The 21239-nt window shown below is 44.8% G+C and overlaps 1 protein-coding gene across 2 annotated transcripts in view; it reads right to left on the minus strand.

Annotated features, from left to right (window-relative positions):
* The window catches only part of cnih3 (cornichon family AMPA receptor auxiliary protein 3), a 58491-nt gene extending 47202 nt beyond the window's left edge, over positions 1 to 11289 (minus strand). For both annotated transcript variants that reach the window (XM_060855527.1, XM_060855519.1), the window contains exon 1: positions 10815 to 11289. In XM_060855527.1, coding sequence (XP_060711510.1) covers positions 10815 to 10895 — 81 coding nt within the window. In that variant the 5' untranslated portion in view covers positions 10896 to 11289. The remainder of the gene's footprint in view (positions 1 to 10814) is intronic.
* Between the last annotated feature and the right edge of the window lie 9950 nt (positions 11290 to 21239).

Raw genomic sequence — 21239 nt, forward strand, 5'->3', positions numbered from 1 at the left:
GAAGCACTGCAGTCAGTTTGCTGTAGGTAGATGGACAGTGCTGTCAGGAAGGAATTCCAGGATGTCGGCCCACTGACACTGAAAGAGCAGCAATACATTTCCAATTCAGAGAAGAGTGGCTTGGAGTGAAGCTTGCAGATGGTGGTGTCATCATGTGCCTGTTGTCCCTCCCTTCTAGATGGTAGTGGTCATAGGTTTAGAAGCTGTTGTCTAAGGAGTCTTGGTGAAATTCAACAGTGCATCAGTGTATGTATACAGTACACAGTGCTGTTGTTATGCATCAGCGGAGTGACGGGACAGACGGAGGGAGGGAGTGTTTGTGGATTAGTGCCAGTCAAGCTGTCTGCTTTGTCTTGGATGGTGCTGAAAATGTGTTGCTGGTTAAAGCACAGCAGGTTAGGCAGCATCCAAGGAACAGGAAATTCGACTTTTCGGGCCAGAGCCCTTCATCAGGAAGGGCTCTGGCCCGAAATGTCGAATTTCCTGTTCCTTGGATGCTGCCTAACCTGCTGTGCTTTAACCAGCAACACATTTTCAGCTCTGATCTCCAGCATCTGCAGACCTCACTTTTTACTCTTGTCTTGGATGGTGTCAAGTTTCTTGAGTGTCATTGAATCTGCACTCATCCAGGGGAGTATTCCATCAGACACATGATTTGTGCTTTGTAGATGGTAGACAGGCTTTGAGAAGTCAGGAGGTCAGTTACTCCTTGTAAGATACCTAGCCTCTGATCTACTGTTGTAACTACAGTACTTATATGACTAGTCCAGTTCAGTTTCTGTTCAATGGTAACCCTAAGATGTTGATCGCATGGGATTCAGTGATAGTGATGTCATTAAATGTCAAGTGTTGGTGGTCAGATTGCCAAGAACTGCCCCTTGGCTCCCCATATCTGCCTGTTCTAAAACCATGGGCTCCTGTCCTTGATCACAGAACAAGTCTGAAATACTTAAATGCCCAAATACTTTCCCCTCTTTCTAATATTGCATGATGTCTGCAGCTCAAACTACAGTTCCTCAACTCAGATCCAAAGTTTCTCAAGTTGCAAGCACTTGCTACAGATGTGTTCACTGTAAATCATCTTGGCATTCAGCATTACCCCTTGCTAACTTTGCACCACGTAATCTGATCTGCTATCTCTGTTGTATTTAATTGGGTTATTCATTAAAATCACTTTAATATCCCTACTTTTTATATTTCATTCTATAATTTCTATTTTAACGCATTTAGCACAGTGGAATTTGGAGGTCCTCCAATTTGCATGAATCACAAAAATCTACCATTCAAGTTCAGTAGGGAGATAGGGAAAGCAAATGAACTGTTGGCCTTTATTTCAAAGGGAATGGAGTATGAAAACAGGGGTAAAAACTGATAAAATTATACAAGAAACTGGTCATATTTCACATGAAATATTGTGAACAGTTGTGGTCCCCTTATCTAAGGGATGGCATATTGGCATTATAGGCAGTGCAGAGAAGATGCACAAAGTTAATCGTGAAGGGATTTTCTTCTGAGGTCAGGTTGAGTAGGTTGGGCTTGTACTCAGTGGAATATACAAGAATGAAAGACTCCCTATTTTGAAACCTCTTGGATCCTTCAGGAGCTTGGGTATTATCTCAGAATAATTTAAGACAGATGTGAGGAGGAAGTTCTACTTTCAGTTTGAACATATCCATGGTGGAAGTGGAAGCTGAAATATTGATGACAAATTTGGATTTTTGAAAACATTATTTTAAAATGTGGTAATTAATTATAGTGGAGACATGTAACGACAGTGCATAAATATAGATCGATTGTTTGAAATAGGTATCGCTTAAATTGATATTAAAGAGCTATTGTTGAACAAGTCTTAACTATATAATGGGATTTATAACAATCATATGAAAGTGAAAGAGGGGAGAAGATGGTGTCCTCATGTATTATAGCCCAAACAAGCCACTCAGATCAAGGGGCACTTAGTAAAGAGCTCTAAATACTACCCCAGAGAGTAACACCCATGTTCCATGAATGGATAAAAATAAACTTGCTGTCCTTGTTCTTCTTGGTGGTAGAGTTTGTGGACTTGGGGAAACGCTGTTGAAAAAGCTGAATGGTACTGCCCAAAATCCTTCCAGAATTCATTGCAGTAACTAATAGTTTATATTTGAGATAAGGATTAGCAGATTCCTTAAGAGAGATGAGGCGAAAAATACATTAGAAGCCAGTTAAAGCACAAGGGAGTTGTCAAGGTTAGATTATTTTAATAAAAAAAGCCAAAGGAACTGCAATGCCGGAAGTCAGAAACAAGAGCGGGAAATGCTGTGGGGGTTCAGGAGGTCTGATGGCATCTGTGGAGAGAAATGAGAGTTGACATCCGGTCACCCTTCTTCAGAACCGGTTTATCTTAATGCAAGGAGCCTCAGTGAACAAGGCAGAGACGTTGAGGGCACATGGACATATTACATCATTGCTGTTACTAAGGCATGGTTAACAGAGGGAGAGGCCTGACAACTCAATATTCCAGGGACAGAGGTGAGGAAGACAAGATAAAAGAGGAGATGGTGTTGTAATCAGGGAATCTATTACAGCAGTGAAGAGAGATTGTACTGGGAGTGTGGCATTGACTCTAACTAAGATTGTACCACTGGGAGTGTGGTATCGACGCTAACTAAGTTTGTACCACTGGGAGTGTGGCATCGACTCTAACTAGGATTGTACCTCTGGGAGTGTGGCATCGACTCTAACTAGGATTGTACTTCTGGGAGCGTGGTATCAGCTCTAACTAGGATTGTACCATTGGGAGTGTGGCATCGACTCTAACTAGGATTGTACCTCTGGGAGCGTGGTATCAGCTCTAACTAGGATTGTACCATTGGGAGTGTGGCATCGACTCTAACTAGGATTGTACCTCTGGGAGCGTGGTATCAGCTCTAACTAGGATTGTACCATTGGGAGTGTGGCATCGACTCTAACTAGGATTGTACCTCTGGGAGCGTGGTATCAGCTCTAACTAGGATTGTACCATTGGGAGTGTGGCATCGACTCTAACTAGGATTGTACCTCTGGGAGCGTGGTATCAGCTCTAACTAGGATTGTACCACTGGGAGTGTGGCATCGACTCTAACTAAGATTGTACCACTGGGAGTGTGGCATCGACTCTAACTAAGTTTGTACCACTGGGTGTGTGGTATCAGCACTAACTAAGATTGTATGACTGGGAGAGTGGTATCGGCCCTAACTAAGTTTGTACCACTGGGAGTGTGGCATCGACTCTAACTAAGACTGTACCACTGGGAGTGTGGTATCGGCTCTACATTTGTACCACTGGGAGTGTGGCATTGATTCTAACTAAAATGGTACCACTGGGAGTATGGTATCAACTCTAACTAAAATGGTACCACTGGGAGTATGGCATTGACTTTAACTAAGACTGTACCACTGGGAGTGTGGCATCGACTCTATGCTTGTACCACTGGGAGTGTGGCATTGACTTTAACTAAGATTGTACCACTGGGAGTGTGGTATCGACTCTATGCTTGTACCACTGGGAGTGTGGCATTGACTTTAACTAAGATTGTACCACTGGGAGTGTGGTATCGGCTCTGACTAAAATGGTACCACTGGGAGTGTGGTATCGACTCTGACTAAGATTGTACCACTGGGAGTGTGGTATCGACTCTATGCTTGTACTACTGGGAGTGTGGCATTGACTTTAACTAAGATTGTACCACTGGGAGTGTGGTATCGACTCTATGCTTGTACCACTGGGAGTGTGGTATCGACTCTATGCTTGTACTACTGGGAGTGTGGCATTGACTTTAACTAAGATTGTACCACTGGGAGTGTGGTATCGACTGTAACTAAGACTGTACCACTGGGAGTGTGGTATCGACTGTAACTAAGACTGTACCACTGGGAGTGTGGTATCGGCTCTGACTAAGATTGTACCACTGGGAGTGTGGTATCGACTGTAACTAAGACTGTACCTCTGGGAGTGTGGTATCGGCTCCGTAACAGCCTGGGAGAAAGAGAAGTACAGATGTGTTAGCTAGACAGACTGGCCCAGGAGGCATTTGGCACACTTCCCTTTGTTGCCCTGACTATTGAGTTGATGAGGCGAAAGTAAGGACGTCAGATGCTGGAGATCAGAGTCAAGGTTAGAGTGGTGCTGGAAAAGCACAGCAGGGCATTTGCCCAAAACATCGATTTTCCCGCTCCTCAGATGCTGCCTGGCCTGCTGTGCTTTTCCAGCACCACTCTAATCTTGACATTGAGTTTAGGAGTTGAGATGTCATGTTGCAATTAAACAGGACATTGATGCGGCCACCTCTAGAGTGTTGGGTACAGTTCTGGTCACCCTGCTATAGGAAGAATATTATTGGCGCTGGAGACAGTGCAAAAAAAGATGTGCAAGGATGTTTCTAGGACTGGGGATTTTGAGTTAGAAGGAGAGGCTGGATAAGCTGGGCCTTTTTTTCACAGGAGCGTAGGAGGTTGAAGGGTGACATTATGGAGTTTATAAAACCATGAGGGGCATAGCTCAGGTGAATAGCAAAGGTCTTTTCCCTTGGGTGGGGGAGTTCAAAATTAGGAAGCGTATTTTCATATGTGAGGAGAAAGATTTAAAAGGTAACTGAGGGGCAACGTTTTCACACAGACATTGGTTCATATGTGGAAAGAATTGCCAAAGGAAATGGTAGATGCAGGGAAACGTTTAAAAAACATTTGGACAGGTACATGAATGGGAAAGGTTCAGAAGGGGATGGGCCAAATACAGACAAATGGACTGAGTTAAGTTTGGGAAACTTGGTTGACAAGTTGGACCGAACGGTCTGTTTCCATGCTGTATGACTCTGTAACTGGTCCTGCATAGCTCATCAATTTGTCCAGCTGATTCTATGACCTGAGTCTGCACGGAACCTGATAGGGTTCATTTTCTGTGGATGTTCTTTCAGAGGGTGATTAATACCTATGGCAGTTGGTTGGTGAAAGCCTGTCAAATTCAAGCCGATATGTGCATTGGAATTTCCTCCAGTGACTCATCTGGTAAAGTCAGCGTGGCACTAAACCATTGCAGATTGGGATAGTCTTAGGTTGAACTTCTGTATTAAATTGTGGTAAATAATCTCAGGGATCTAGGATTGAGTAATGAGACAAAAATAGTCCAGGTTCCCCATTCCTGATTGCTACATCAGGGCTCCTGTGTACATGTTATACTCAAAACATATCCAGTAGAATAATCTGTCTCAGCATAGTTATAATCTCTTGGGCATAGAATATCGTATATGTGGACTTTACCATAACAACAGTAAATGTCTCGTGAAGGAGAGGATATTGAGCAAACCATGGATCCCGTTGTAGATGTTTGGTTTTCCTATCACAAAGTTTGGCAAAGCTATTTTCCTCACAGAAGGGGGAGCGTGGGCATTACGTTAGTCACATGCAATTTATGCAATGATGCATTTCTGTGAAACTTAAGTCTTCACTTGATGAACCCACCAAGCTGTTCCTGTGAAGACAAACCCCTTCTGTTTTCACACTCCTAGAAGTCAGCAGAAAGTGCTTCAGATGAATTTCATCTAAGACTATTGCAGAACGACTGAAACTTAGCTTCCTTGGTTTTGCGTTACATGATGCTCAGAATTCAGCTCCAGAATTTAGGTGGCATGACATTTTCTGTACAATTCTCGTATGGTCCATGTTGGATGTTACTTTGACTAAGGTTTAGACATGATCCTTATCCAAGTCAGGGGGATTGAGTTTAAGAGTCGTGAGATCTTGTTGCAACTCTATAAAACTTTGGTTAGACCATACTTGGAATACTGCGTCCAGTTCTGGTCGCCCTATTATAGTGGACACTTTGGAGAGGGTTCAGAGGAGGTTGACCAAGATGCTGCCTGGACTGGAGAGCTTATCTTATGAAGAGAGGTTGACTGAGCTCGGACTCTTTTCATTGGAGAAAAGGAGGAGAAGAGGGGACCTAATTGAGGTATACAAGATAATGAGAGGCATAGATAGAGTCTATAGCCAGAGACTATTTCCCAGGGCAGAAATGGCTAATACAAGGGGTCATAGTTTTAAGCTGGTTGGAGGAAAGTATAGAGGGGATGTCAGAGGCGGGTTCTTTACACACAGAGTTGTGAGAGCATGGAATGTGTTGCCAGCAGCAGTTGTGGAAGCAAGGTCATTGGGGATATTTAAGAGACTGCTGGACATGCATATGGTGACAGAAATTTGAGGGTGCATACATGAAGATCAATGGTCGGCACAACATCGTGGGCTGAAGGGCCGGTTCTGTGCTGTACTGTTCTATGTTCTAGGTTCTAAGTCGCAAAGAAATGTTGTGACTGTATCCCCAAAGATAATACTGAAGGTCCCCACATTGTCTCCCCCTTCTGAAGCACATACAGTCCCCCTGCAGACTATGCAATCTTCTTCTAACCTCCAACAACCTGTTTTGATCACAGCCAATCCCCAAACAATACTGCAAACCCATGGAAAACTTTTCCCTACTTCAAGGATTGCTCTGCCTCCAGTCACCTAGATCACACACAAGGCAAAGCCAACAATACTTCAGCCTCGTTATTATACCTGAAGATTGGCAAATTAACTTTTGCATCTCCTATATAATTGATCAGGCTCTGTGGATCTAGTTTTGTGCTGCTGGATCTGATGCGAGTCTGTCTGATTTAGAAGTAAGAGTGCAACACAGCAAGATGAGGGTATCCAACTCAGAAGACAGCAATTAGATTAGATTAGATTCCCTACAGTGTGGAAACAGGTCCTTCAGCCCAACAAGTCCACACTGACCCTCTGAACAGGAACCTACCCAGACCCATTTTCCTTTGACTAATGTACCTAACACTATGGGCAATTTAGAATGGTCAATTCACCTAACTGTGGGAGGAAACCGGAGCACCCGGAGGAAACCCACGCAGACACGGGGAGAATGTGTAAATTCCACAGAGACAGTCACCCGAGGGAGGAATCGAACCCGGGTCCCTGGCAGTGTGAGGCAGCTGTGCTAACCACCGAGCCAACGTGCGGCCCCTGGCTTCCTGAAGCTATCACAGACAGATGCATCTGCAACAAATAAATTGGTCAGGACAATGTCCTTGATCTTGTTGGTTCCCTCACCAGCTCCTGCAGGTCCTGTCAGGAAAACATGTCCTTCAACTTGGTCAGTAATGGTGCCACTGGCCAACTTTGGCTGATGGACGTTGAAGTCACCCGCCCAGAATTTGTGCTCTTTCAACTCAAGTCATGTTTAAGATGGAGGAATGATGAATTACCACCTCCTCAAAGACAGTGATATTGAAAATCAGCAGGAGTTTTCCTTGCCCATGGGTGATCTGATGCTATGAGTTTTAATGGCGTCCGGAGTCAATGTTAAGGGTCATTCTTCCCCAGCTGTATGCTACTATGTCACCATCTCTGGTCGGGCAGGACATATCTAGTGATGGTGCTGGACATGCCGTTTAGCTGTACAGTATGATTTAGGTAGGACTTATATTGTGAGGGCAAGAAAGAAAAAGCTTTACATTGCACCTAAAGCTACTACCTGACCAGGGAGTCGGGCATGTTGACAATCAAGAGTGCTTCCTTGTGCTGTCTCAGCCACACTCCATTCCCCCCATAGAAAAATAAACTGTGAGGTCAGACGTGATAGGATTTTAATCCTGCTCTCACCTTATGCTTTGATTTCCACATGCAATAACTACACTGAACAACTTATCAAAATAGGCACAGCAAGGAAAGAGATGATCTGATATGTCAGATAGTTTGATTCAGGAAACTGTGATATGAAGCAGCAAAGAATGAATGTCACTGACTGCTTCTTAATCCCAAACCTCATCATTATACAATGTGACAGGTTAACCAACCGTATTGGAATTCTTAGTTTTGCATTTCTCAGGAACAACATATTTCAAAGTAAAAGTTAATCATGCATGTATGCGTATGTTATATATGCACGTTTATACACTGTTAAAAATGAAAACATAAATATCATGAATTAGACTGTATAGAAAATACAAAATTTATACTGTGAAATTATTCTATATGTTAAATATAATTTGCATAATTATTTTAGAACTAAGATCTATTCTCTGGAATTATTCTAGATATAAAATGTATGTTGTGAAATTATTCAAGAGAAGCTGATACCTTGGGGCCTCACATTGCTTGATTGGGATTTACAGACACAAGAAACTGACCTCAACTTCCCATTACAAATCCACACATTAACACACACTAACACTATCTAGCTGGGGATTGTAACCTGTATGATCTATCTCCTTCTTTCCATTTCTCTCCAAATTACATAATATTGCTTAACTTGCTTTTCTTTAGTCTCCCTTTTTTTCTCTTTCACTTGGCATTAATTCCTTCTTGTTCTGTCAGTATTTCTCAGCTACTCTCCTATTCTTTCCTCTTTGCTCTATTTCCTTCACTCTCTCTGTCTCTGTCTCAAACTCATTCACCCCGCAGGTTCACTCTCGTTCTTTAGATTTCCACTCCACACTTGGTTCTTTCTTGCTTCCCATTTTCTCTCCAAATAAATCTCTCTTCTGACTTTCCACACTTGCTCTTCCTTTTTCCCAAATTCTCCAATTGGCTTCTCTCTCTTTCTATCTCTTTTCAGTGTCTCTGTGTTCCCACGGCCTTCCTAACTCCAGTTTGCTTGTTATCAGCCTCTTGATTCCATCTCTCCCCTCAATGATTATCTCTATACAGTCTCTCTCCTCAAGTCTCCTTTTTTCACTCACTAGTTAAATCACTTCTTTCTCCATCTCTTTCCCATTTCCCTGAATCTCTCCCTTTATGCTGTAGCCTATTCTCACTCTAATGCATACAGTTCCTCTCCTTGCCCCGATCACCCCCAACACCAGCACCCTTCCTCTCAATTTCCCCTCACTGATTTCTCTCTCTTTTGTTTTCCCTCTCTGGCAACATTTCCTCTCACCCCCTCAATTCCTCCCACTCCCTAGGCTGCACTCCCACCACCAGGTCTTTACCACCCCCATCCTCTCTCTCTATTCCTCTACCCCTAACCTTGGTTTTTTTTATCTGTGTTTCTCTCTTTTTCCAGGCTCTATTCCCAGCTTCATTCCCGCTCTCCCCCTCTCTTTCCTCAATCTCGCTCTGTCTGTCTCTGTCTGTCTGTCACTCTCTCTCTCTCTCTCTAATTGCAGTCTTGCTGTATTGTTCTCCAGTTTCTATTTGTCAGTGTTTCTCTTCTCCCCGTTTCCAGGTATTCCCACTATCTCTCTCTCTGTCCTTCAGGGTTTCTCCCCCATGTCCCTTTCCCTGCCCCATATCTCTGTTAAGAATATTTCCCTCCCAGTCTTTCTCTTGCAGTCTTCCCAGACTCTGTCAACTGTATCTATCTTCCCACTCTGCTCTCACCGTCTCGCTCCCCAACTAACTCCTGAAATGTTACTTTCCCCAGCCTCTCTTTACACAGATCTCTCCCCTGTTTTTCTCTCCCCAGTTTCTCCCTTCCCAGATACTCTCCCCTTGACACTCCACCCGAGTCTTTCTCACATCCGGTACATTTTGCCTCGCTCCAATAGCCCACACCCAACACAGACACTTCCTGTCTCTTATACTTACACTTTGTCCCTCTCTCATCTTTCACCCCAGTGACTCCCTCCTCCTGTCTCTCTCCCTAGTCTCTCTCATCCCCCCTCTGTCCCTCTACCCAATCTCTCTCATGCTCCTCCTCTCTCTCTCTCTCCTCCTGTCCCTCTCCCCAGTCTCTCTCACCTTCCTCCTGCCTCTCCCTCCAGTCTCTCTCACTCACCTCCTGTCCCTCTCCCCAGTCTCTCTCACTCTCCTCCAGTCTCTCTCACTCACCTCCTGTCTCTCTCTCACCCTCCTCCTGCCTCTCTCCCCAGTCTCTCTCAATCACCTCCTGTCCCTCTCCCCAGTCTCTCTCTCTGTCCTCCAGTCCCTCTCCCCAGTCTCTCTCACTCACCTCCTGTCTCTCTCTCACTCACCTCCTGTCTCTCTCCCCAGTCTCTCTCTCTGTCCTCCAATCCCTCTCCCCAGTCTCTCACTCTCTCTCTCTGTCTTCCTGTCCCTCTCCCCAGTCTCTCTCAATCACCTCCTGTCCCTCTCCCCAGTCTCTCTCTCTGTCCTCCAGTCCCTCTCCCCAGTCTCTCTCAAACAGTCCCTCCAAACCCTTTCTATTTATGTACTATTCAGATGCCTTTGAAATGTTGCAATTATACTAGCCTCCACCACCTCCTCTGGCAGCTCATTCCCTGCATAGCCCCTTAGGTCTCTTTTATATCTTTCCCCTCTTACTATAAACCTATGCGCTCTAGTTCTGAACTCCCCCATCCCAGGGAAAAGACTTGGTCTATTTAGCCTATCCATGTCCCACCCCCCATGATTTTATAAATCTCCCCAGTCTCTCTCTCTCTCTCTCTCTCACTCTCCACATGTCTCTCCCCCCAGTCTCTCTCTCTCTCCTCCTGCCTCTCTCCCAATCCCTCCTGTCTCTCTCCCCAGTCTCTCTCTCTCACTCTCCTCCTGTCTCTCCCCCAGTCCCTCTCTCACTCTTCTGTCTCTCTCCCCAGTCCCTCTCTCTCTCCTCCTGTCCCTCTCTCCAGTCTCTCTCTCTCACTCTGTCTCCATTCCCCTGTCTCTCTCTCTCCTCCTGTCCCTCCCCCCAGTCTCTCTCTCTCTCACACACTCTGTCTCCATTCCCCTGTCTCTCTCTCTCCTCCTGTCCCTCCCCCCAGTCTCTCTCTCTCTCACACACTCTGTCTCCATTCCCCTGTCTCTCTCTCTCTCTAGTTCTCCCACCAGGCTCTCGCCACACTTACGTTCCAGATGGCGAAGAAGATGAGGGAAGAGCAGAGGACTAAGGAAAGCATGTAACAGAAGGCAGCGAATGTAAACGCCATAGTTTTCCTCAGTGGTGGTGATATGCTTCCAAATGTCCCCAATTCCCATCGGATCCGAGTCCCACTCCGACAGCCAACAACAAATCCAGGGAAAACACTGTCAGCTCAAAACTGCTCCAGGGATTAGAACCAACACCGTCCGGACCGGACAAACATCGCGGCTTGTTCTCACTCCCAAGTTCCCTGACTCCCCCCTACTGCCACCCAACAACCCCGAATCTCTGATATAGTTTCCAAAACATTCACTTGTCAGTTCCCCCAGTTCATCTTCCGAATCTGAGCGCGGCAAAAAATTCCTTCTCCACCAAATAATTTGGAGCTGAGTCAATCCTGACTGTTCCTGGGAACCAGCCCTTTTCCAGATAAATGGTTCAATCCCTAAACTCGGAGAACTCAGTCCTTTCTGTTCAGGAGAGTGGAGCCAGGCAAAGGACCTGAGAACTGACGAACCAGTTCCATCCTCCTCCTGAGCTACTCCCTCCCCTCTGTCACATCCCTATCCCTGCCCGCCTCTTGTCAACAATTCCCAACGGATTGGCTGTCAACGCCAGGATACACACAGCACTTGAACAACACAGCAACAAGGAACTGCTCCCACAGAGAGACATGCCAAACGGCGACAGAGAGAGAACTCGCTTCAAATGGACCATTGCTACATCCCAAAGTGAACTGCAGCTACCGTGGTGACTGTTAAATCACTCACCCAGCACCCATATCTACCACTGTGACAAACACCAACATTAACCCACCCTCTGCTCTTTAGCCTCATGTCTGATGTCTTCCCATTCCTTCTGCCAAACTGTACCACCTCACACTTTCCAATGTGAGAAAGTGTGAGTTTGTGCACTTTGGAAGGAAGAACACAGGCATGGAGTATTTTTAACTTGGGGAAAGGCTTCAGAAAAGCAGAAGAATAAAGGCACTTGGAAATCTTAGTTAAAGATTCTCTTAAGATTTAACATGTAAATTCAGTTGGGAACTTAGGAAGGCAAATGCAATCTTAGCCTTCATTTCGAGGTGGCTTCTATACAGGACAGGGATGTACAGCTGAGTCAGTCCACATTTGGAATAGTGTGAGCAATTTTGGGCCCCATTTTTAAGGAGCCTTGTGGTTTACTGGGGGGAGGGTGGGGCTGTGGAAGGAAGGTTCCACAGGACATTTACAAGAATGATCCTGAGGATGAAGAGCTTGTCACATGAGGAGCGGTTGAAGACGCTGGGTCTGTACTCAATAACATTAAGAAGGATGAGGGGCGATTTAGTTGAAACTAACAGGATACTGAGAGGCCTGGATAGAGTGGACGCAGAGAAAACGTTTCCTCTAGTAGAAGAGAATAGGACCCAACGGCACAGCCCAGAGTGAAGGGATGACCTTTCAGAACTGAGGTGAGGAGGAATTTCTTCAGCCGGGGTGGGGGGGGGGGTAAATCTGGGGAACTCGTTGCCATACAAGGCTGTGGAGGTCAAGACATTGAGTGTATTTCAAATAGAGATAGAGAGGTTCCTGATGGGGAAGGAGATCAAAAGTTACAAGGAGAAGGCAGGAGAAGGGAATGAGTAACATATCAGCTGAGATCAAAGGATGGAGTAGGGTCAATGGGCCAAATGGCCTAATTCTTCTATATTTTATGATCTTCTGGTCTTAATCTTAAAGGTATACATGAAGGGCCTAATCAAATGGAATGTTTTGTCCTGGATATTGCCAAGAGTCATCCAGGCAAGTTACTCAGCACAGAACTCCCAGTCACTGACCTCTCTTGTAGCCAAAGTATTTATAAGGTTGGACCGATTCAGATTCTGGTCAAAGGTAACCATAGATAGAGCTGAAAATGTGTTGCTGGTTAAAGCACAGCAGGTCAGGCAGCATTCAAGGAACAGGAAATTCGACGTTTCAGGGGCCCGAAACGTCGAATTTCCTGTTCCTTGGATGCTGCCTGACCTGCTGTGCTTTAACCAGCAACACATTTTCAGCTGTGATCTCCAGCATCTGCAGACCTCACTTTTTAACCATAGATGGAGTCATAGAATCATAGAGATGACAGCATGGAAACAGAACCTTCAGTCCAACCCATCCATGCCGACCAGATATCCCAACCCAATCTAGTCCCACCTGCCAGCACCCGGCCCATGTCCCTCCAAACCCTTCTTATTCATATACCCATCCAGATGCCTCTTAAATGTTGCAATTGTACCAGCCTCCACCACTTCTTCTGGCAGCTCATTCCATACACGTACCATCCTCTGCGTAAAACTTTGCCCCTTAGGTCTCTTTTATATCTTTCCCCTCTCACCCTAAACCTATGCCCTCTAGTTCTGGACTCCCCCACCCCAGGGAAAAGACTTTGTCTATTTATCCCATCCATGCCCCTCATGATTTTATAAACCTCTATCAGGTCACCCCTCAGCCTCCGATGCTCCAGGGAAAACAGCCCCAGCCTATTTAACATCTCCCTGTAGCTCAAATCCTCCAACCCTGGAAACATCCTTGTAAATCTTTTCTGAATTCTTTCAAGTTTCACAACATCTTTCCGATAGGAAAGAGACCAGAATTACACGCAATATTCCAACAGTGGCCCAACCAATGTCCTGTACAGCCGCAACATGACCTCCCAACTCTTGTAATCAATACTCTGACTAATACTCTTTGGTCCAAACCAAAGGTGTAGCCATGGGAAACCGGAAGGACCCCAGCTATGCCTGCCTCTTCGTAGGATATGTGGAACAGTCCATCTTCTGCAGCTACACTGGCACTACCCCCCACCTTTTCCTCCGCTACATTGATGACTGTATCGGCGCTGCCTCGTGCTCCCACGAGGAGGTTGAACAGTTCATGCACTTTACTAACACCTTCCATCCTGACCTCAAATTTATCTGGACTGTCTCAGACTCCTCTCTCCCCTTCGTAGACCTTTGTATTTCTATCTCGGGCTACCAAATTACAATAAACATTGACTATAAACCGACCGACTCCCACAGCTACCTAGACTACACCTCCCCCCACCCTGCCCCCTGTAAAAATGCCACCCCACCTTGAAGAAACTCTGACCAATAAAGGAAAGCATACCAAACGCCTTCTTCACTATCCTATCTACCTGCGACTTCACTTTCAAGGAGCTCTGAACCTGCACTCCAAGGTCTCTTTGTTCAGCAACACTACCTACGACCATACCATTAAGTGTATAAGTCCTGCTAAGATTTGCCTTCCCAAAATGCAGTAGGGAGATGATTATATTCTTTCAGGTTGTATATGACATTGCCTGGCACTCGTGTGGCACAATTTTATTTGCCCCTTGTCTGCCCAAGCCTGGATATTGTCCAGGTCTTGCAGCATTTCAAATTGGACTGCTTTTGTTTCTGAGGAGCCAAATGGTGCTGAACATTGCACTATCATTTGTGATGAAAGGCTTATACCCGAAACATTGATTCTCCTGCTCCTTGGATGCTGCCTGACCTGCTGTGCTTCTCACCACACTCTCGACCTTCCATATGCAGTTTCAAACATGAAGAACAAAATTAAATCCCGATGATTTTGACCTTTTGAAAAGATGGGCAGAATGTTGGAGGTAGAACGAAAATGAAATCTTACTCGAGCTAGTTTCTCTAACAAAGGGCTAAAAGGGACTGTGAATTATTTGGTAAATTTGTGTGGTTTGTTAATTAAATAACCAACTAGCTTCTTACTGTCTGCACCAAACTTGTGTCAAGCACCATTTTTCCTTGGTATTTAAAAGGCATCTGCATGGGTATATGAATAGGAAGGGTTTAGGAGCATATGGGCAAAGTGCTGGCAAATGGGACTAGATTAGTTTAGGATATGTGGTCAGCATGGACGAGTTGGACTGAAGGGTGTGTTTCTGTGCTGTACATGTCTATGACTCTGTGAGTGTGTGAGTTATACAGTGGCAGCAGTATACCATCTACAAGATGCATGGCAGTAACATATCAAGGGTCCTTTGACAGTCCCTTCCAGATCTGGTCATTTTTACATTCAGCTGTTTCTCTAGTATTTCCCATAGTCCAGCAAGTCCTCTACAATCTGGCCTGATAGGGCATTGGTGCCCTTCCAATTCATTCCAGGATAGTTAGTCGTCATCTTCCTGATTCTTCCTAGCTTTCTCAAATATAATCAATGTGTGGTAGCATATGGGTTGTCATCAATTTATAACAGCAAGGTAATGGGCAGAATCTTTCAGGAGTCTGAGCAAGGTGGTCTATGGTGAGATTGGTGGCAGAATCAGATGATAGGTCTGCTGAAGACAATGAAAAACTTTTCTGATTTTTAGTAAGCAGCACGGTGAACTTGCTAGGCAACAGTGAGTTGCTCGTTAAGGGAATTTGTTACTTTTATTTATATTCAATCGCGGTATATGGGTGTTACTGGCTAGCCAGCATTTACTTCCTGTTTGTAGTTGCCTTTGACAAGGCGGTGGTGATCTGCTTTCTTGAACTACTGCAGTCCAGGTGCTGTAGGTAGACTCACAATGTTGTTTGGGAGGGAATTCCAGGAAGTTGTCCCAGTGACACTGAAGGAACATCAAAATACATGAATGGATTGGAGGGGAATTTGCAGATGGTAATGATTCCATGTATCTGTTGCCTTTGTCCTTCTGGATGGACGTGGTTGTGGGTTTCAAAGGTGTTTTCTAAGGATCTTTGGTGAATTTCTGCAGTATCTTGTAGATGATACACATTTCTGCTAATGAGTTTCAGTAGTTGAGAGAGTTGATGCTTGTGAATGTGCCAATCAAGTGGGATGCTTTGTCCTGGATGATGTCAAGGTTCATGAGTGTTGTTGGAGCTGAACCCATCCAGACAAGTGGGGAGTATTCCATCACACTCCTCACTTGTGCCTTGTAGACAGTGGACAGGCTTTGGGGAATCAGGAGGTGAGTTACTTGACTCAGTATGCCTAGTATTTTGATCTGCTCTTGCAGCCACTGTATTTATATGGCCAGTCCAGTTCAGTTTCTGGTCCATGGTAATTACCAGAATGTTGATAGTTGGGGATTCAGAGATGGTAAAACCAGCAAATGTCTAAGGACAGTGGTACTTTGTCTATAATTGGAATGGTCATTGCCTGGCGTTTATGTGGCATAAATGTTTCTTGCCACTTGTCAGGCTAAACCTAGACATTGTTGCGTTGGGCATGAACTGCTTCAGTGTCAGAGGAGTTGTGAATTATGCTGAACATTGTGCAATCATTGGCAAAAAGCCCAACTTCTGACCTTATGATGGAGGGAAGAGGATTGACATAACAGCTGAAGATCTTTGAGCCTAAAACACTCCCCTGAAGAACACCTGCAAATGCCCTAATGCTGAGGTGACTGACCTCTAAAAACCACAGCCATTTTCCAATGGAGAGTTTTTCCCTGATTCCCATCAACTCTACAAGAAGCAAGGGCTCCTTGATGCCACACTCCGTTGAATGCAGGCTTGATGTGAATGGCTGTCCCTCTCCCCTCCCCTCTGGAATTCAGCTCTCTTGTCCATGTTTGAACCAAGGCTGGAATGAAGTCAGGAGCTGGGTGTCACTGAGCAGGTTATTGCTGAGCAGGTGCTGCGTGATAGCATTGTGGACAACACCTTCCATCACTTACTGATGACCAAGAGTAGACTGATAAGTGGATAATTGTCTGGTTGGATTTGTCCTACTTTTCGTGTACCAGGCACACCTGGGCAATTTCTAACATTGTTGGGTAGGTACCAGAGTTGGAGCTGTATTGGAACAGCTTGGCTAGGGGTTTGGCAAGTTCTGGAGCACAAGTCTTCAGTACGATTGCTAAAATGCTGTCAGCCCCATAGCCTTTTCACTATCTAATGACACCAACTGCTTTTTCGACAAGACATAGAGGAATCTAATTTGCTAAAGATTGGCATCTGTGATGCTGGGGACCTTTGGAGAAGACTTAGATGTATTAAAAAGGAGGTTAAATGCTTCGTTGACTGCTCATCTCAACTCATTAATATTCAGCTTTCTATCTTACTACATGGGTCAAACAAGCAAAACACTGAGCACACTCAGTCTAGAAACTTAATTTGAAGGACTCCATGCTGCACAATAGGCACCAGCATTCAGGGTACACTTCAAGGACATGCATATCATGTTCACTGAGCATAGAACGTGGCATCCAATTTGTGCCATTCTCTCAGAACACTCATAAAACATCTCCAATCCATTTACAGAACACCTTTGCACTTCACTGTTGCATTGGCAACTCTCATTGTAATAGAATACAGAAAATAGTACATAGAACAGTACAGCACAGTACAGGCTGTATCCAAGAGTCTCTTAAATGTCCCTAACATATCTGACTCTACTCCCATTGCTGGCAGTGCATTCCACACACCCACCACTCTCTGGGGAAAGAATATATCTCCGACATCTCTCCTAAACCTTCCTCCATTAAAATTAAATCCTTTCATGATAGCAATTTCTGCCCTGTCAAAATATCTCTGGCTATCCACTCTATCCATGCCTCTCAACATCTTATACACCTCCAGCAGGACATGTCTCATCCTTCTTCGCTGAAATGAGAAAAGCCCTCAACCTTCTTCATAAGACATGCCCTCCAGTCCAGGCAGTATCCTGGTAAATCTCCTCTAAAGCTTTCACATTCTTCCTGGTTAGACCACAATATTCCAAGTGTGGTCTAACCAGGCCTCTTTAGAGCTTCAGCATAACCTCACGGCTCTTAAACTCAATCCCCCTGCTAATGAAAGTCAACACACCAAAAGCCTTCTTAACAACCCTATCAACCTGGGTGGCAACTTTGAGTGATCAATGGACAAGGAACCCAAGATCCCTCTATTCCCCCACACAGCCAAGAATCCTGCCTTAACCCTATATTCTGCATTCAAATTCAACCTTCCAACGTGAATGATTTCACACTTTTCCAAAAGAGAAAATGCCGGAAAATCTCAGCAAAGCTTTGACAAAGGGTCAGTTAGACTCGAAACGTTAGCTCTTTTCTCTCCTTACAGGTGCTGCCAGACCTGCTGAGATTTTCCAGCATTTTCTCTTTTGGTTTCAGATTCCAGCATCCGCAGTAATTTGGTTTTATCACATTTTTCCAGGTTGAACTCCATCTACCACTTATCAGCCCAGTTTTGCATCCTGTCAATATCTCGTTACAACCTACAACAGCCCTCCACATTATCCACAACTCCACCAACCTTCATGACATCAGCAAACTTACTAATTCACCCTTCCACTTCCTCATCCATGTCATTTATAAAAATCACAAAAAGCAGCAGTCCCAGAATAGATTCCTGCTGAACATCACTGGTCACTGAGCTTCAGGCTCAATACTTTCCATTAATCACCACCCTCTGTCTTCTATCGACTTGACAATCTGTATCCAGACAGCCAGATTTCCTTGTATCCTACGCCTCCTTATTTCTGAATGACCCTACCATGGGGAACCTTATCAAACAGCTTGCTAAAAACATGTACCCCACATTTGTGGGCGGCACGGTGGCACAGTGGTTAGCACTGCTGCCTCACAGCGCCTGAGACCCAGGTTCAATTCCTGACTCAGGCGACTGACTGTGTGGAGTTTGCACGTTCTCCCCGTGTCTGTGTGGGTTTCCTCCGGGTGCTCTGGTTTTCTCCCACAGTCCAAAGATGTGCGGGTCAGGTGAATTGGCCATGCTAAATTGCCCGTAGTGTTAGGTAAGGGGTAAATGTAGGGGTATGGGTGGGTTGCGCTTCGGCGGGTCAGTGTGGACTTGTTGGGCCGAAGGGCCTGTTTCCACACTATAAGTAATCTAATCTAATCTACTCTCTGACCTTCATCAATATGTTTTATCATATCCTCAAAGAATTCAATAAGGTTTGTGTGGCATGACTTGCCCCTCACAAAGCCATGCTGACTATCTCTAATCAAACTATGGCTCTCCAAGTAATCATAAATCCTATCTCTCAGAATCCTCTCCAATACTTTGACCACCACTGACGTAAGACTGACTGGTTTGTAGTTCCTTAGATTATCCCTATTCCTTTTCTTGAACAAGGGAATAACATTTGCCACCCTCCAATCATCTGGCACTATTCCAGTGGACAGTGGGGATGCAGAGATCATCACCAAAGGCACAGCAATCTCTTGCCTTGCTTCCTGTAACAACCTTGGGTATATCCCATCTGAGGAGAAAGTGAGGTCTGCAGATGCTGGAGATCAGAGCTGAAAATGTGTTGCTGGAAAAGCGCAGCAGGTCAGGCAGCATCCAAGGAACAGAGAGCTGAAAATGTTTTGCTGGAAAAGCGCAGCAGGTCAGGCAGCATCCAAGGAACACAGAGCTAAAAATGTGTTGCTGGAAAAGCGCAGCAGGTCAGGCAGCATCCAAGGAACAGAGCTAAAAATGTGTTGCTGGAAAAGCGCAGCAGGTCAGGCAGCATCCAAGGAACATCCTGATGAAGGGCTTATGCCCGAAACGTCGAATTTCCTGTTCCTTGGATGCTGCCTGACCTGCTGCGCTTTTCCAGCAACACATTTTCAGCTCTATATCCCATCTGACCCAGGGAATTTATCAATCCTTACGTTTTTCAAAATTTTCAGCACACTCTTCTACCTTAAATCAACCTGTTCTCGCATATCACTCTGTTTCACACTGTCCTCACAAACGTCAAATCCTTCTCACTAGTGAATATTGAAACAAAGTAGTCATTCCTCTCCTACTTCCTTCGACTTCAGGTGCAAGTTCCCTCCACTATCCCTGATTGGCCCTACCCTCACTCTGGCCATCCTCATGCTTCTCATATAAGTGTAGAATGCCTTAGGGTTTTCCTTAATCCTACCCACTAAAGCTTTTTCATGCCCCCTTCTACCTCTCCTACATCCAGTCTTCAGTTCATTCCTGGCCACTTTGTAACCCTCTAGAGCCCTATCTGATCTTTGCCTCCTCAACCTTAAATCAACTTCCTTCTTCATCTTGACTAGATGTTCCATATTCCTTGTTCCCCAAGGTTCTTTCAACCTCCCATCCCTTCCTTGTCTCAGTGGGACCAACCTGTCCAGCACTATCAGCAGCTGCTTCCTAAACAACTCTACCTATCTGTTGTGCGTTTCCCTGAGAACATCTGTTCCCAATTTAGGTGCTCCAATTCATGCCTAATAGCATTGTAATCCCCCCTCCCCAAATTAAATACTTTCCCATACCTTCTGCTCCTCTTCTTCTTCATGAATATAGTAAAGGTCATAGAGTTGTGCTCTCTCCCACCCAGAGATCTGACACCTGGCATGGTTCGTTGCCAAACACCAAATCCAATATGGCCTCCCCTCCAGATGACCAATCCAACTATTGCATCAGGAATCCTTCCTGGACACACCTGACAAAAACTGCTCCATCCAAACCATTTGAACTAAGTAGGTTCCAATCAATATTAGGGAAGTTAAAGTAATCCCTGATAACAACCATGTTACTTCTGCACTTTCTAAAATCTGCCTCCCAATCTGCTCCTCCATGTCTCTGTTGCTATTGGGAGCCTGTAGAAAACTCCCAGTAAAATGACTGTTCCTTTCCTGTTTCTGACTTCCATTCGTACAGACTCTGTAGACAACCCTCCTCGACAATCTCCCTTTCTGCAGCTGTGATCATATCCCTGATCAGCAATGCCACTCCTCCACCTCCTTTATCTCCCCCTACCATTTCTTTTGAAGCATCTAAACCCTGGAACATCCAACAACCATCCCTGCCCCTGTGATATCCAAGTGTCCGCAATGGCCACAACATCAATGTTCCAAGTCCATGCTCTGAGTTTGTCACCCTTATTCCTGATACATCTTGCATTAAGAAGGACATACATAGTGAAGTAAACTCATCACAACTGGCATTTAGCCCAAAAAGCATTAGATTTAGTCATATGAGGCTACTCTGTGTGGGTGAGTCAGCAATATTGCTGCTGTGTTTATTATACTTTGGTTTGAGAATTCTTCGCTGAGCAGTTTAGGCTCTGCTCAAACTTCAAAAACATTTTCTATTTCATGCAATTTTCTCTTTTTGCATGGAAATGGCACCCAGGTTGGCTGGATGTTCGCATTCAAAACTGAGTTGGCAATCTGGACTCCAATCTAGTCAACTCATGAGTCAGTTACTCACTGTTTAGCCAGCACCATCTATATAATGATTTTTTCTCTCTCTCTCCGCTTTGTAAACAGCTTTGAATCTTGTTTGAGGACTTTTCTTGTGGATTTCAAGTTCACATTACTTTTTCAAAGAAAAGTCACAGCTGGTCACTCGGTCATATTTTTGCTTTGTATTTATTAACATATAATTATCAATCGCATCTTCTCAATTAATGTAGATTCAATGTAAAAATTAAAAATCTGAGCCAGGCTTTCTTAACAG

The sequence above is a fragment of the Hemiscyllium ocellatum genome, chromosome 3 (assembly GCF_020745735.1).
Source record: "Hemiscyllium ocellatum isolate sHemOce1 chromosome 3, sHemOce1.pat.X.cur, whole genome shotgun sequence".
NCBI classification, from domain to species: domain Eukaryota; kingdom Metazoa; phylum Chordata; class Chondrichthyes; order Orectolobiformes; family Hemiscylliidae; genus Hemiscyllium; species Hemiscyllium ocellatum.